This window comes from Hylobates moloch, unplaced genomic scaffold, assembly GCF_009828535.3.
Source record: "Hylobates moloch isolate HMO894 unplaced genomic scaffold, HMol_V3 SCAFFOLD_21, whole genome shotgun sequence".
NCBI classification, from domain to species: domain Eukaryota; kingdom Metazoa; phylum Chordata; class Mammalia; order Primates; family Hylobatidae; genus Hylobates; species Hylobates moloch.
In genome coordinates, this window is record NW_026652296.1 from 22,646,552 (window position 1) to 22,660,453 (window position 13,902).

General features: G+C 43.0%; 1 protein-coding gene across 2 annotated transcripts in view; it reads right to left on the bottom strand.

The window, feature by feature from the left end:
- Positions 1-7,460: 7,460 nt before the first annotated feature.
- The window catches only part of RPRD1B (regulation of nuclear pre-mRNA domain containing 1B), a 58,637-nt gene continuing 52,195 nt past the window's right edge, over positions 7,461-13,902 (bottom strand). Inside the window, exon 7 of one of the 2 annotated variants that reach the window (XM_032142402.2) lies at positions 7,461-10,087. In XM_032142402.2, coding sequence (XP_031998293.1) covers positions 9,938-10,087 — 150 coding nt within the window. In that variant the 3' untranslated portion in view covers positions 7,461-9,937. The remainder of the gene's footprint in view (positions 10,088-13,902) is intronic. The other variant, XM_058433224.1, reaches the window with a different exon arrangement.

Sequence of the window (13,902 nt, forward strand, 5' to 3'; positions counted from 1 at the left end):
CTTTCCTCATTATGTTCATGTTTTCCTTTATCTCCTTGAGTATTTGCAATATTGATAATAGCTATCTTAAGGCTTTTGTCAGCTAATTCAATAATCTGTGTCATTCTGGATCTATTAATTTATTTTTCTCCTAGCTCTGGGCCATAATTTTCTACTTTTCTGCATGCCTGTTAACTTTTTGTTGGATGATAAACACAGTGAATTTTACATTGTTGAGTGCTAGGTTTTGTTGTATTTCTTTAAACAAGGTTAGGCTTTGTTCTGCCATGTAGTTAAGTTACCTGTGGATCTATTTAAGGTCTACTATTAAGCTATTTTTTTATGGCAAGCTGTGAGGAGCTTTTACTCTAGGGATAATTTAGCCCTACTACAAAAGCATAATCTTTTTGAGGATTCTACCAATGCTGTCTGTATTACAAGGTCTCTCCCCACTCTAGTTAGTTCAAACCTCAACTATTCCCAGACTTTTTTGAGCTCTGAGAATAATCTGGTCTATTGCTTTCTGTTTGTTCTTTCTGTTTGATCTCATGGTGTTTCATCCCACACATGTACTGATTGGAACTCACTTAAGGGCCAGGGGCCCCTCTGCAGAGCTCCTGAGCTGTCTCTGTTCAGATACTTCCTATTATTTTTTCCCCGCACGTTCCAGCCACCTCAGCCTTCCTGACTCACTCAAGATTCAGGGGACCGTCTGCAGAGCTCCTGAGCTCTGTTTCTGTTCAGATACTTCCCGTTATTTTTCCCTGCAAGTTCTAGCCACCTCAGGCTTCCTGAACTCTGATTTCTATCTCCTCAATTCAGTGATACGGTGGATCTCTGGTTCCCTATCTTTGTGCTGCCCTGAATAAGTAAGGCAGGCAATCATAGCCTTCTGCTTGTTTTCCTTCTCTCAGGGACTTACAGTTCTGTTTCCTATTGTCCAATGCCTGAAACACTTGTTTTATATATTTTGTCTGCTTTTGTAGTTGTTTATGGTAGGGCAATTCCGTAGCATTTAATCCTTCATTGGTAGGAATGAAAGTCTCTAACTTAGTTGTTTTCATTATTGATTTGTACTTCAAAATGTCATTTAACTAATAGATGATGACTTTATTAAAGATTGGTAGAGACTTTTAAGAAAATTGTGTTTGGCTGGACATGGTGGTGCACACTTGTAGTTCCAGCTACTCCGGAAGCTGAGGTGGGAGGATCACTTGAGCCCAGGAGTTGTGGATTTGTGTGCTATGCTGTTTGGGTGCCTGCAATAAGTTTGGCATCAATATGGCAAACTCTTGGGAGTGGGGGACCATCAGGTTGCCTAAGAAGGGGTAAACCAGCCCACGTCAGAAATGGAGCAGGTCAAAACTCCCATGCTGATGAGTAGTGGGATTATACAAATTAACTCATGATGGATCAAAGACCTAAATGTAAGAGCTGAAAGTATAAAATCCGAGGACTAAATCTTCATGATCTTGGATTTGGCAGTGTTTACTTAGATATGACCCCAGAACAGGCAAAAGAAAAAATAAATTGGAATTCATCAAAATTAAAACCTTATGTGTATCAAAGGACACTATCAAGAGAGTAAAAAGACAACACACAGGGTGGGAGAAAATATTTGAAAATCATGTATCTGATTAAGGGTCTAGTATCCAGAATATTTAAAGAATGTTTACAACTCAACAACAGAAAAGATAACTCAATTCAAAAACGGGCAGAGGACTTGAATAGACATTTCTCCAAAGAAGATATACAAATGGCCAACAAGCCATTTGGCCATGTTGTTATGGCCAACATGACAAGATGCTCAATGTCATTAGAAAAATGCAAATCAAAACTACTTCACACCACTTCATGCCTATTAGGATGGCTATTGTTATAGCTTCAGTTGTGTTTCCCCCCGCCAGCCCCCCTGCAAAAAAATATATTGGAGTCCTAACCCCCAGCATCTGTAAATGAGACCTTATTTGGAAATAGGGTCTTTGCAGATTTAATCAAGATGAGGTTATTAAGGTAGGCCTTAATCCAATATGACTGGTGTCCTTAAAAGAAGGAAATTTGGACACAGAAACACAGGGAAGATGGCCATTTAGGAAGACAGAGGCAGAGGTTATAGTTATGTTGCCACAAGCCAAGAAATGCTTGGAGCTACCAGAAACTGAAAAAGGCAAAAAAATATTCTCTTCTAGAGGCTTCAAGGGAAGTGTGACCCTGAAAACACCTTGATTCCGGATTTCTAGTTTCCAGAACTGTGAGACAATATACTTCTGTTGTTTTAAACTACCCAGTTGGTGGTATTTTTTTATGGAGCCCTTGGGCTCTAATACAGCTATAATTTTTTCAATGAAAAATAAGTTTTGGCAAGAGTAGTGGTTATTTTATTTTATTTTATTTTTTTAATTTTACATGTCAACTTGGCTGGGCCATGGAGCCCAGATATTTGGTCAAATGTTATTCTGGATGTTTCTGTGAAGATGTTTCTGGGATGAGATTAACATTTAACTTGTTGGATCTAGAGTAAAGCAAATTATCCTCCCTAACCTGAGTGGGCCTCGGCCAATTAGCTGAAGGCTTTAATAGAACAAAGACTGACCTCCCCCTAAGCACGAAGGAATTTTGCCATCAGACTGCCTTTGAACTGCGCTCTTCCCTAGGTCTCCAGCTGCCAGACTACCCCAACAGATTGGGGATTTGCCAAACCTCCACAATTGTGTGAGCCAATTCCTTAAAATAATTTTTTCCCTTTCTCTATGTATGTTTTTCTGGAGAACCCTGACTAATACAGTGAGGATATGGAGAAACTGGAAGGCTCACACATTGTTGGTGGAAATGGAAAATGGTGCAGCCACTCTGGAAAACCATTTGGTGGTTCCTCAGCAAGCTAAACGTAGAATTACCACGTGACCCAGCAATGGCACTCTTATACCCAACAGAACTGAAAACAGGTGTTCAACCCAAAACTGGTATGTGAATGTTTTCAGCAGCCCGACTGGCTGTTGCGAAGAGGTAGAAACAACCCAACTGTGCACTAACTAATGGATAAATAAAATGTGGCATATCCATACAATAGAATATTACTCAACCATAACAAGGAATGAAATTCTGATATATGCTACAACACAGATGAACCAAGCTGAAAAACATTATGCTAAATGAAAGCAGCGAGGCACAAAAGGTCATATATTGTGTGATTCCATTTATATTAAATATACAAATAGCCAATTTCATAGGGATAGAAAGCAGGTTAGTAGTTGCCAGGGCCTGGGAGTAGGGGATAATGGGAGTAACTGCTTAATGTGTACAGGATTTCCTGTTGGGGGGATAAGAATGTTCTGGAACTAGATCGTGGTGATGGCTGCACATCACAAATGTGCTAAATGCCACTGAATTGTACACTTTAAAATAGTTTTATATATATATATATATATTTTTTTTTGTTTGTTTGTTTGTTTTTTGAGACAGAGTTTCGCTCTTGTCACCCAGGCTGGAGTGCAGTGGTGCAATCTCGGGTCACTGCAACCTGTCTCCCAGGTTCAAGTGATTCTCCTGCCTCAGCCTCCCGAGTAGCTGGGACTACAGGCATGCACCACAACGTCTAGCTAATATTTGTGTGTTTTTTTATTAGAGATGGCGTTTCACCATGTTGGCCAGGCTGGTCTTGAACTCCTGACCTCAGGTGATCCACCCTCCTCGGCCTCCCAAATTGCTGGGATTACAGGTGTGAGCCATCGTGCCCGGCTAAAATAGTAAATTTATGTTATATGTATTTTACCACAATTTTGAAAAATATGTTCACATGTACATAGGATTATGAATTCACAATTTAATGAACAAACTGAGGTTGTGGAAATGAACTTTTTAAGTAACAAAAATGGAAAGGTGAACCAAGAATTAAAGGTCCTAAAATGAATCATATGTGTGTAACCACCATAGTACACAAGCAGGACTGGGGAACTGCAATCGCAAAGCAACTTTGTCTCCCAATGTCCCTTGAAATCCAATTTGTGGGGCTAATGTATCCTATAACTGTCAAGGAAAAACCCAGGCCTCCATAACTTCTCTAGTCATTTTTATTTTAAAAAATTCCTGTAGTCACACTTAAAGTGTAAAAACAGTCTCATTTCAGAGATGTAAATGTTCAATCCCATGTTACAATCAAAATAGCCTATATGTGAAGGTGACCTCTCTGGGTCTGCTGGGGGCGGGAGGCCAGCATCCGGGAAGGGAGGCCAGCATCCAGGAAGGGAAGCCTCCCTTGTTTACTGTTCCTAACCCTTCCAGGGACAGAGCAGTGGGAGTGAAGCAGCAAGAGACAGTCCTTAATTAAGGTGTGGTGGTGGTGACTGGGCGCTGCCGGGCAAAAGTTTAACAAAGTTTAACAGCTTCCTTCCCCCAGGGGCTCCTCAGATGCTCCTTGGAGTTGTTCCTCCCCTCCCTCCCCCCAGTCTCCCATCCTCATCTCCCATCACCTGGGGTCTCTTGGAGTAAGGCTTTCTCCCTGGCTCTTTGCTCTACTCCTTCCTCAGCACTGCGAGTCTGAAGTTCGCCTCCTTGAAACCCCTACCCTCTTGCCCAGGCTCTACCACCCCAGCATGCAGGCCAGTTCTTCTACATGCATGCTCTGCCCTGACGCTCTAGGACTGGAGACTGCACCCAGCCTCTCCCTTGCTTCGTCATCACTTAGCCAGCACTGGCATCTCATACTTTAGACTTTTCCAGGCAGGGGTCCGTTTAATCCACCAGATCAGGGACACGTACTAAGCTCCATGGAGGCCCTTTCCCCTAGCCTGGAGATAAAGTGCAGGTGGCGCCCATTGCTCCCACTAGGGAGATGCCAAACACACCAATGGCTCTTTTCAAATAATTCTCACCCCAAATCCTCTTCCTTTACCTCTTAACTCCTGACACTTTTCATACCCTTAAGGTGGGTGTGGGGGGTTGAGGATGACAGGTTTTTGACCACTCTGTTGTAAATGCTGCAGATGGTCTAGCCATGTGGTCTCTATTACTCCTTCCAGCAGACATCTATTTTAATCTTGTTACATGTGTTTATAAATACCTGCTTTCATTATTTAACATAGTAACAGCCACCACTGAGTCCCTAATTTCTACCAAAGCACTAGGCCCTTTTTACAACCATCTCAGTTATTAACAAGTATGTTCGTAACTACTTTATTTCATAACTAAGAATTTGTATAGTGAGTATTTTAAAATCTATGGAGTACATTATTCAGGTACTGAGCTTAAGATTCTCAGTAGGAAGGAATATTCTGAAAACCTAGTCACAGGACTTCAGATTTGGAAAGGACTTCAGAGGTTATGTAATCAACCCTACTCATTTCCTGTAAGAAGCAGCTGAGGTCCCCAAGGGCTGAGTGACTTGCCCAAGGTCATCACAGTGAGAGGAGATGAGAAGATATGAGTTATCACTTACCACAGCTGCCTCTTATTCACAAAAAATACTAGATAAATGGGTTCCTGCTAATTTTAATATTTATCAAACCAATGGTAGAAATGAATTTTTAATGCAAAATATTTCAGAGTCTAAAAAAATTGAACACACTGGGCTTTCAACACTACATAAAGCTGTATGAATCCCAACCTACTGTACAGAATAATGGATTCTTAATTGAATCTGTGCCTCAGAGTGGAAGCATGATTTTTAAATGAAAATCCTACAGAGGTAGCAGTGAGAGATGAGCTTCAGCCAGATGAATTATTCCAGGAGAAAGTAAAAGAGGAAACCATGCTAGCAAATGGCTTTTTCTTAAAGATCCCAAATAAACCGAACACGCATTTTGTGCAGTGAACTACTGTGTTTACTCCCATCTTCCCGGTCGTGGCACTGTCTCCTGTGTCCTGATCCTTACAGACTATGGTCTCCAGGGTTTCCTATCTATACGTAGCACAATGGTGATACTATTCCTTTCTCTAACAAATAGTACTGTGCGCCCAGGATATGCCATCCAGAGTTCTCAGACTTCAGTCCCGTATGCTTCTTACGCAGCACAACAATCATACACTTTTAGGGCTCGCAGCAAGCCTAGAGATTAATTTAGCCCAATACTGCATTTTGCAGGTAAGAAAGCTGAGGCTGGCTGTGGTGGCTGCCTGTAATCCCAGCACTTTGGGAGGTCAAGGTGGGAGGATTGCTTGAGCCCAAGAATTTGAGACAAGCCTAGACAACATAGCGAGACCTTATCTCTAAAAAAGAAAAGTCAAGAAAAGAAAAAAATTGGCCAAGCGTGGTGGTAGATGCCTGTAGTCCTAGCTACTTGAGAGGCTGAGGTAGGAGGATAGCTTGAGATGAGGAGATTGAGGCTACAGTGAGCTAGCTAAGGTTGCACCAGCCTGGGCAAGAGTTAGATCCTGTCTCAAAAAGAAAAAAAAGAAAAGAAAACTGAGGCCCAGAGAAGAAAATACCTTGCCCAGGAAGGTGACACAGAGAGTTAATGGCTCTAGTCACAAAGGATAAGCATTTCGACAGATTCATGGACTCTTGGGTAGCTCCGTCTTCAGCTCTGAGGACCTCAAAGTCATTTCGTAGCCTTAAGTGCTAATTAAAACAGAAGAATCATGGACTTACTATTTATAGGGAGGAGTGAAGAAATTAGGCCATGAAATCTGGGGACACAGAAGGAGATCTTGTCTCTTGAGATTCACATGTAATATCCAACTTTCATATTTTAACAGAACTTGGGTAATGCTGTCTCAGTTTTCCTAATACTGGACTTACTTGGGTTGCAGCCTTGATGAACCACACCTACTACAAAGGTTTTTGCACCGTAAGACAGATAACCCCACTTCTTCTGGCAGATGCTGCCATTACCCAGTGGACAGGTTTATGATCCTTCCAAACATATCACTGGCTTCAAAAGGACCTAATTCAAAACCATTTTTGTTATTTTGAGAGCTTTAACCAGCAATACACAGTCAATATGCTTTCACTCCATGTACAAGTGAAAAGGACAAAGGAAAGCCATGACTGTATTTAAGAGACACACCACTTGGGTTCGCAATTATCTCACGTTTTTCGTCTTTTTACTGTTCAGCATGGCTTTCCCTGTACTGCCAAAATCAAATCGCTCTCAGAAGCCTACTGGTGTGAACAAAGGCGCTAAAATCAAAGAACTTCCAAGTTTTAATCTGTCAGAGATTGGCTGTGAAGTATGGGGGAAGAGTCATTTAACCTCTCTCCATCAGTTCCCACTTCTGTACAATGAGGGTAAAACTATGGCGGCACCTCTCATGGGTACTGTGTGGATTGCCTAATTAAAGCTAATTAAGCTCCTGGAAAGAACCAGAAAATACTACGTAAGTGCTGAGTATTTATGTGCCTCTAACAGACACAAAAACTCCCAAGGGACAAGATTCTGTGCAGACAGCACATTCTCTATTGGTGATTACTAATCACCCACTGCTTATAAAGAAAGGCACTGTTTTCAGTAACAGGGTAGTTTTTTAAAAAAAATCACACAACGTTGTTCAACAACACCATCTTTATTCAAAAATATATATCTATGAGACATTTCAGAATATACTGCTGCCGCCAACGACAGCCTATACTTCTAAATAGTCCTAAATTAATATACAAATTTAAGCTTTGAAAATATTCTTTAAGAAAAACAAACAAACAAAAACAAGGGAAGACTGAAGACTTTCTGAGGAATATGACCTAAAGGAAAGGTCCTTTGAAGCCTACAGATGCCCTAAGAAAGAAAAAACACAAAAACAAAAACCACCCACCCCACCCACCAAGTCACCTCATACATACAAGGTGGAAGGTTCATTTAAATTAAACAAATGAAGTAAGCACACTTTGGGAGGATGTGGACAGCAGAATTAAGATTTAAAAAACGAAAGCATTTCATCAAAACAAAAAACTAACTTCCTCACAGGAAGTCCACTAGTAACAGGTATTAAGAGGCCAACACATTCATTTACATAATCGCTACAGTTTCATTTCTTACTTTTGCTGTAATAATTATGCACCAATTGCTGGTCAGAGACTCAGTTGGATAAAACAGAGCAGTGGGCTAAATCCATTCTGTTATATTTTCATCTAGTTGATCAGAGCAAATATCTACGATCCTCTTTTGGCTGGATTGTGGCTGGTCAGATCTCACTTGCTTGGTGAAAGCATAGAGTGTCCAAGACGGGCCTGCTCCGAAACACGCTCATCTAGAAAGCAGCACACCACGGGGGGCGGGGGAGAGGTTGGGGAGTGCAGCAGCAGCAAAGATTACAATTTATCTTGCAATTTTAGTGATGTCACCTATGGCCTCTGGAAGAAAAACCTTATAGACTCATTAACAGTGACAGAACAACAGGCAGTGTCAATAAGCAAACAACACAGTCTGAATTCAAATCTGAATAACAGCTCAAACACTACTAGGTTCTACAGAGTTAAACTGAGTATCTGCTACGACTTTTCATTGTTCTCACTTCATGACAAGCAGGAGAGCTTCTGGAAGGGAAGCCCGTTATGCTTTATAAACACAGGTTATGTTTCAATGTGTTTAACATGTAAAATTACATGTAATTTTTGGTGATCCTGGAAATAGCAATACAAATTAATGGAGATTACAAAGCCCCCTCCACTGAATTCCTTTTTATATATCATTTGGGTTTCAGCCTCTGGTCAAGAACTCCTATTACACTACTGGGGCAAATCGCTTTCTGCCCTTTCCAATGTCAAAAATAAGCCTGCCAAATTAGAATGATTTACAATCAGCAGGCTGAACCTTTACTATAAGCAAGATAAAAATCCTCTAACTACATTATATAGTCATAATGTCAGCTGACATGATAATAGAATTAAAACCCCCAATTAATATCCCCAACTTCCCGCTTCCCCTGCCCGAGACGAGCTATTCAGTAACATCTGATGCAAGTATTCCCCATCGTGTGGGGACAAGGACCTGTGCAGTGGCGTAACCTGACAGACGGACCTGCTCAGCATCCTATTTGCAGTGATGTTCGAGTTTAGCCACCGTACTGTGGACATGCACCCAGACAGCGAATTAAACGTTAGTGTGTACCCTACTCCCAGAAGAAAGGGTCCAAGAAACACCCACACAGAGTCCAAATGCAGCACACCTGTGTGTGGGTCTTTCCATCTTTTGGAGCCCACCAATGCCTGCCACCCCTAACAACTGCCTTCGCACCCACCAGGGATCAAGGCATCCTGTTTTTCGGAACGTGCTCCAACAGTGGAGAAGTGCAGCATGGGAAGGTTGTATCTAGGAACTTGAAGCAAATAAATTACTTTTAATTCATGCTTGTGATCCCTGTTATTCTGTCTCTGAACTGTGCCTTTATGCTCCAGATTAGCTTTGAATCTTATTGCTAGATTCTCCAATCTGTTTACAAAATAAATGCACCCCATCTTCGTGCGTCACTAGGAGAAGTAATGGAAAGGGAGGATCAGAGATTTGGCAAACTCTTTATGGCAACGCTACGACAGCTGTGCCTCCAACCTTTTGGGGCAGATGCAGCTGGGAAAGCCAGCATCTCCAGGACAAGTGCCTTAGTGGAAGCCCACACCGAACTTGAACAAGCCCAGCTCAGAAAGGAGAAGCTGCTTTCATGACAAAATGCTGTCATGAGGGACAAGATTCTTTTGAAAGCTTCCAGAAGTACACATGATTTTCATAACTTCTTAGGTATAAGGAGACAGCTAAGAATGGAAAACCAACAGGTGGGCATGAAAATATAAAGTGGGAGAAAAAGTCTGTAGTCTTTGCAAATAAGAATATAAACCAGATTCCAGTCGCCACTGTTCTGAACTGTGCTCAAGATGAGAGGCTGAAGAGAATCAGAGTCTGAGGTTCTTTCTTGAGGCTGGGGGGCTGGGCGGAAGAAGGGATAGAACCAGGGGCTAGAAGGTTATTTCCAACCATGACTTGCCCTCTTCTTTCTGCTGGTACAAACAGAAATCTGGGACATGACACCCATCCTAGTCAGTTGAAAACAGGTCCCCAGCAGAGGGCAGGGGGGCTAAGCCCCCTGTGACGTTGGGCAGCAGTGAGAGGTCTGGCAAGCTCTGAATATGGGATTTCAGTTCCTTGCGGACCTGGGTTACTCGCGCAAGCTTCTGTTTGTATTCCTAAGGAGACAAAGAGAAGACAATACCGTTAAGTCTGTGCGTGCCGAGGGCATGGGTGCTGCTGGAGCCGGGAAGCTACTCTCATCCTTGTGTTCTTCCTTGTCCTCACCAGCCTGCCCACCCTGTTCAGCTATATCGCAAAGCTAGGGCTTCAAATGCTCAAAAGGCAAAACTTTCTATCAAAAAAGGAACGCAGAGTGCCATATTGGCAACAGTGAATTAAATGGTATTCAACTTAGGGCTTGAGATTTGGAAGTAGAAAGAAGTAACACTTGGTATTTGCATTCTCTTTTTGTTGGTTCTCAGAAGTTTCAAAATGCCTTATAAAATAAAATACAGACAACTGAGTGTCACAATTTCTTTGTGGACTCCACCTAGACATGGCAAGAAAAAAAACACTGAAGTTACACTTCCTATGTTAAAGCTTGGAGATTAACCCAAATTTATCATGTTTTGCAAACAAGCACTATAGAAGCTCAAAATACCCCACTGCTACTCCCTGTGACCAGGGCCTCCTCATTCCATGACTGAGTCACTGCAGTAAGTCCCTGGTGAGGCCTCCCAACCCCTAGGGCTCCTAAAATGCCACCAGACTTCTCTCCCGAAAACCCAGCTTTCACGAAACCACTCCCTTGAGAAAGTGAGGCACGGCACCCCACTAGCTCCATGATCTGGTCCTTCAGAGCAGAGTTCAAGGTCTTGCAAAATCAGCCCCTGCCAAGGTGTGTTTCTCACAACCTCCTAACCCTCTTTGTCTGTGTGGACCATTTTTTCAGGATTCCCCGCAAGCCTGGAGGGGGTCTCTCTCTTCTCCTAGCCCTAGCAAAGCCTGGCCTCCACTCCTCTGCTCCTTGGACTATCTGGACTCCACCCCTCTAGGAAAATCCTTGCTCTGCATCCAGGAGACGACTCCCCATCTCCTCCTGCTCCAGAGCTCTCCCTCACACAGGGTGTGTACCTGAGCCCCTAGCAAGCTGCTCTATGCTCTCTCCATACATGTGAGACTTCTATGTTCCTCTAGAATATGAATCCCCTAATGATAGGAATGGGGCATATTTTTTTTCTTTCCTCAGCTCCCAGAAAAAGGTACTCTTGATAAATCTGCCAAGATATATAGAAAACAACCCTAGGCCATGTGAAGTCTGGGGCTCTTGGCCCCCTTGGGGCTTAGGTTTTGTCCTCTCGGTGTCTCTGCGAGGGTAAGTAGGTCCCTGAGGCTGGGCCCCTGCTGACTTAGAAAGCCCTTCCTGCAGGAATGTAACAAGAAGGTCTGGGCTGAGATGCAGAGACCTAGGCTTGGTCCTGGCTCTGCCTCTAACCTGCTGTGTGACCGTGGATGTGTTCCCTTCTTCCATATCTGAAAGTGAGGGAACTGGACCATAACACTTCTTTTCAAGTTCTAAATTCCATGATACCAGATCCCTGATGCACACCTGAAAAGGCAGAAAGTAGAAGCTAAAGAATGTCTGGGAAGAATAATGAGGCAGGAAAAAGGTCAAATGAAGAATACTTACTAAGTTGTAAGGACAAAACTCCAAGCAAGGAGAGGAGGGAACCAGGCATATCCTCTCCCCATTACTGCAGGCAATCAGTCTCCCACCCTCAATGGGAGCTCCTCACGCAGTCCACAAAGGAAGAGAAAAGGGTAGAGAGTAAGCTCTCCTAGCAGCCCGTTTCTTTCCTTTGTAAACTTACCACAACTAAAATTAAACAATGACTTACGTAAATGACTAGCAATGACTCCCACACTTAACTAGTAAGCTCCTGGAGGCCAGGACCAGACCCATCTGCTTCCCCCAGCATCCACCAGGCTCCGCAGTGTCCAGCAAACAGTAGGCACCCAGCACATGTGCCGAATGAATGAGCCATATCTAAAACATAACATCAGGTAAAAGCATACCACATGAAGTAGCTCCTGAGACTCAGACTTTGGTTACCAGTCACTTTTCACGTTCCTGAAGTTGAAAACTATTTTCAAATTTGAGGATCTGAACCCCCTTTCTCCCACAAGTACTTTTCTTCATTGGCTGTTTATACTTCAAGGGAAATTAATATAAAGGATGAAGTCGACTAATTCTCTATTTCTGGACATGGATTCATCTAATAAACTTCTGAATGGAAGGTATAAAAAGGGTAAAACAGCAAAACAACTACAGAACAGGGACTTCCTGCCCCCTGCCTTAATTCTCTGACCAAAGCTGACAAATCAAAGCCACCTCGACTCAGAACCAACCACTCTTGGCAACTAGGGAGCCCTTCAGTTGAAGGAGGCCCTCAAGAACAGTTTGAAAACCACCAAGTCTCTAGAAGCTGAGCTGGGATCAGAATCCAAGACTCCTTACTCTTGGGTTATCATCAGACCAACCTGGCAAGTTCATTGAAGTTAAAATGGAAGGCACTTTGATCTAATTAGACACCACCTTAAGTTCAACTAATTCTCTCCTAGGCAATTTCTTAAAAATTCCAGTTGTGGCCAGGTGCGGTGGCTCATGCCTGTAATCCCAGCACTTTGGGAGGCTGAGGCAGGCAGATCACCTGAGGTCAGGAGTTCAAGACCAGCCTGGCCAACATGGTGAAACTCCATCTCTACTAAAAAATACAAAAGTTAGCTGGGCAGGGTGGTGGGTGCCTGTTAATCCCAGCTACTCAGGAGGCTGAGGCAGGAGAACTGCTTCAACCCGGAGGGGCAGAGGTTGCGGTGAGCTGAGATTGCGCCACTGCACTCCAGCCTGGGCAACAGAGTGAGATTCCGTGTCAAAAACAAAAACAAAAACAAAACAAAACAAAAAAACCCAAAAAACCAAACGGTTGTTTCTGTTTGGAAGGGGGTATAGGGTGGGGTATGGGGGATTCCATCATGCTTAGGCTGATATTATATTCTGGACATAACCGAAGAAACTCATTTAACTAAAAAGAAATGTGTTCCACTCTTCAAGCCACTCTGAAAGTGGACGGATCCTGCCCAGAGCTCTTGATGCCACTGGGTAACTCTTCTCGCAGGGACGCCTATTGTAAGAGCAGGCATCGGAGGAAGGAATCACTAGAGAAAGAAAGAGGGAGAGTGAGACTGTCACTGAAAAGGATTAATAAACATCAAGGCTGGCCTGGGCATGGTGGCTCACACCTTTAATCCCAATGCTTTCAGAGGCTGAGGCAGAATGACTGCTTGAGGCCAGGAGTTCGAGACCAGCCTGGGAAATAGAGTGAGACCCTGTCTCCACAAAAAAATAAAAAACACAAAACACTGAGGCTGGTAAAAAGGAAAGATCTGTAGGCTAAAAGGGTTAAATGTATCGGCAAGGATAACTGAGTATATACTCTGAATAACCAAATACAGGTAGCAATTGCCTTTAAAACTGTTAAAACATGTATCTGCTTAACTGGGACAGTCAAATGACCCAGATTAATTTCCTGAAGAGAAGCAAGCAGGCTCGAATTCATGGCAAGCTCTGATTAGGTTAAACTGAGGCTATAGTAGTTTTTATAGTCCACTAAATAGACTCAAGTAGTAACTACTGTGATTTCCCACTCCCCATCCCTGCTTTTAAAAACAGATTCAGGCTTTCTAAACAAACTCATCTGTAAACCTTGCCATGGACCAACAAAAGAAATTAACAGTGACTCCAGGCTAGACAAGGTGGTTCACGCCTGTAATCCCAACACTTTGGGAGGCTGAGGCAGGTGGATCACTTGTGCCCGAACATGGCAAAACCCCATCTCTACAAAAAATGCAAAATTAGCCAAGTGTGGTGGCACATGCCTATAGTTCCTGCTACTCAGGAGGCTGAGGTGGGAAGACTGCTTGAGCCCAGGAG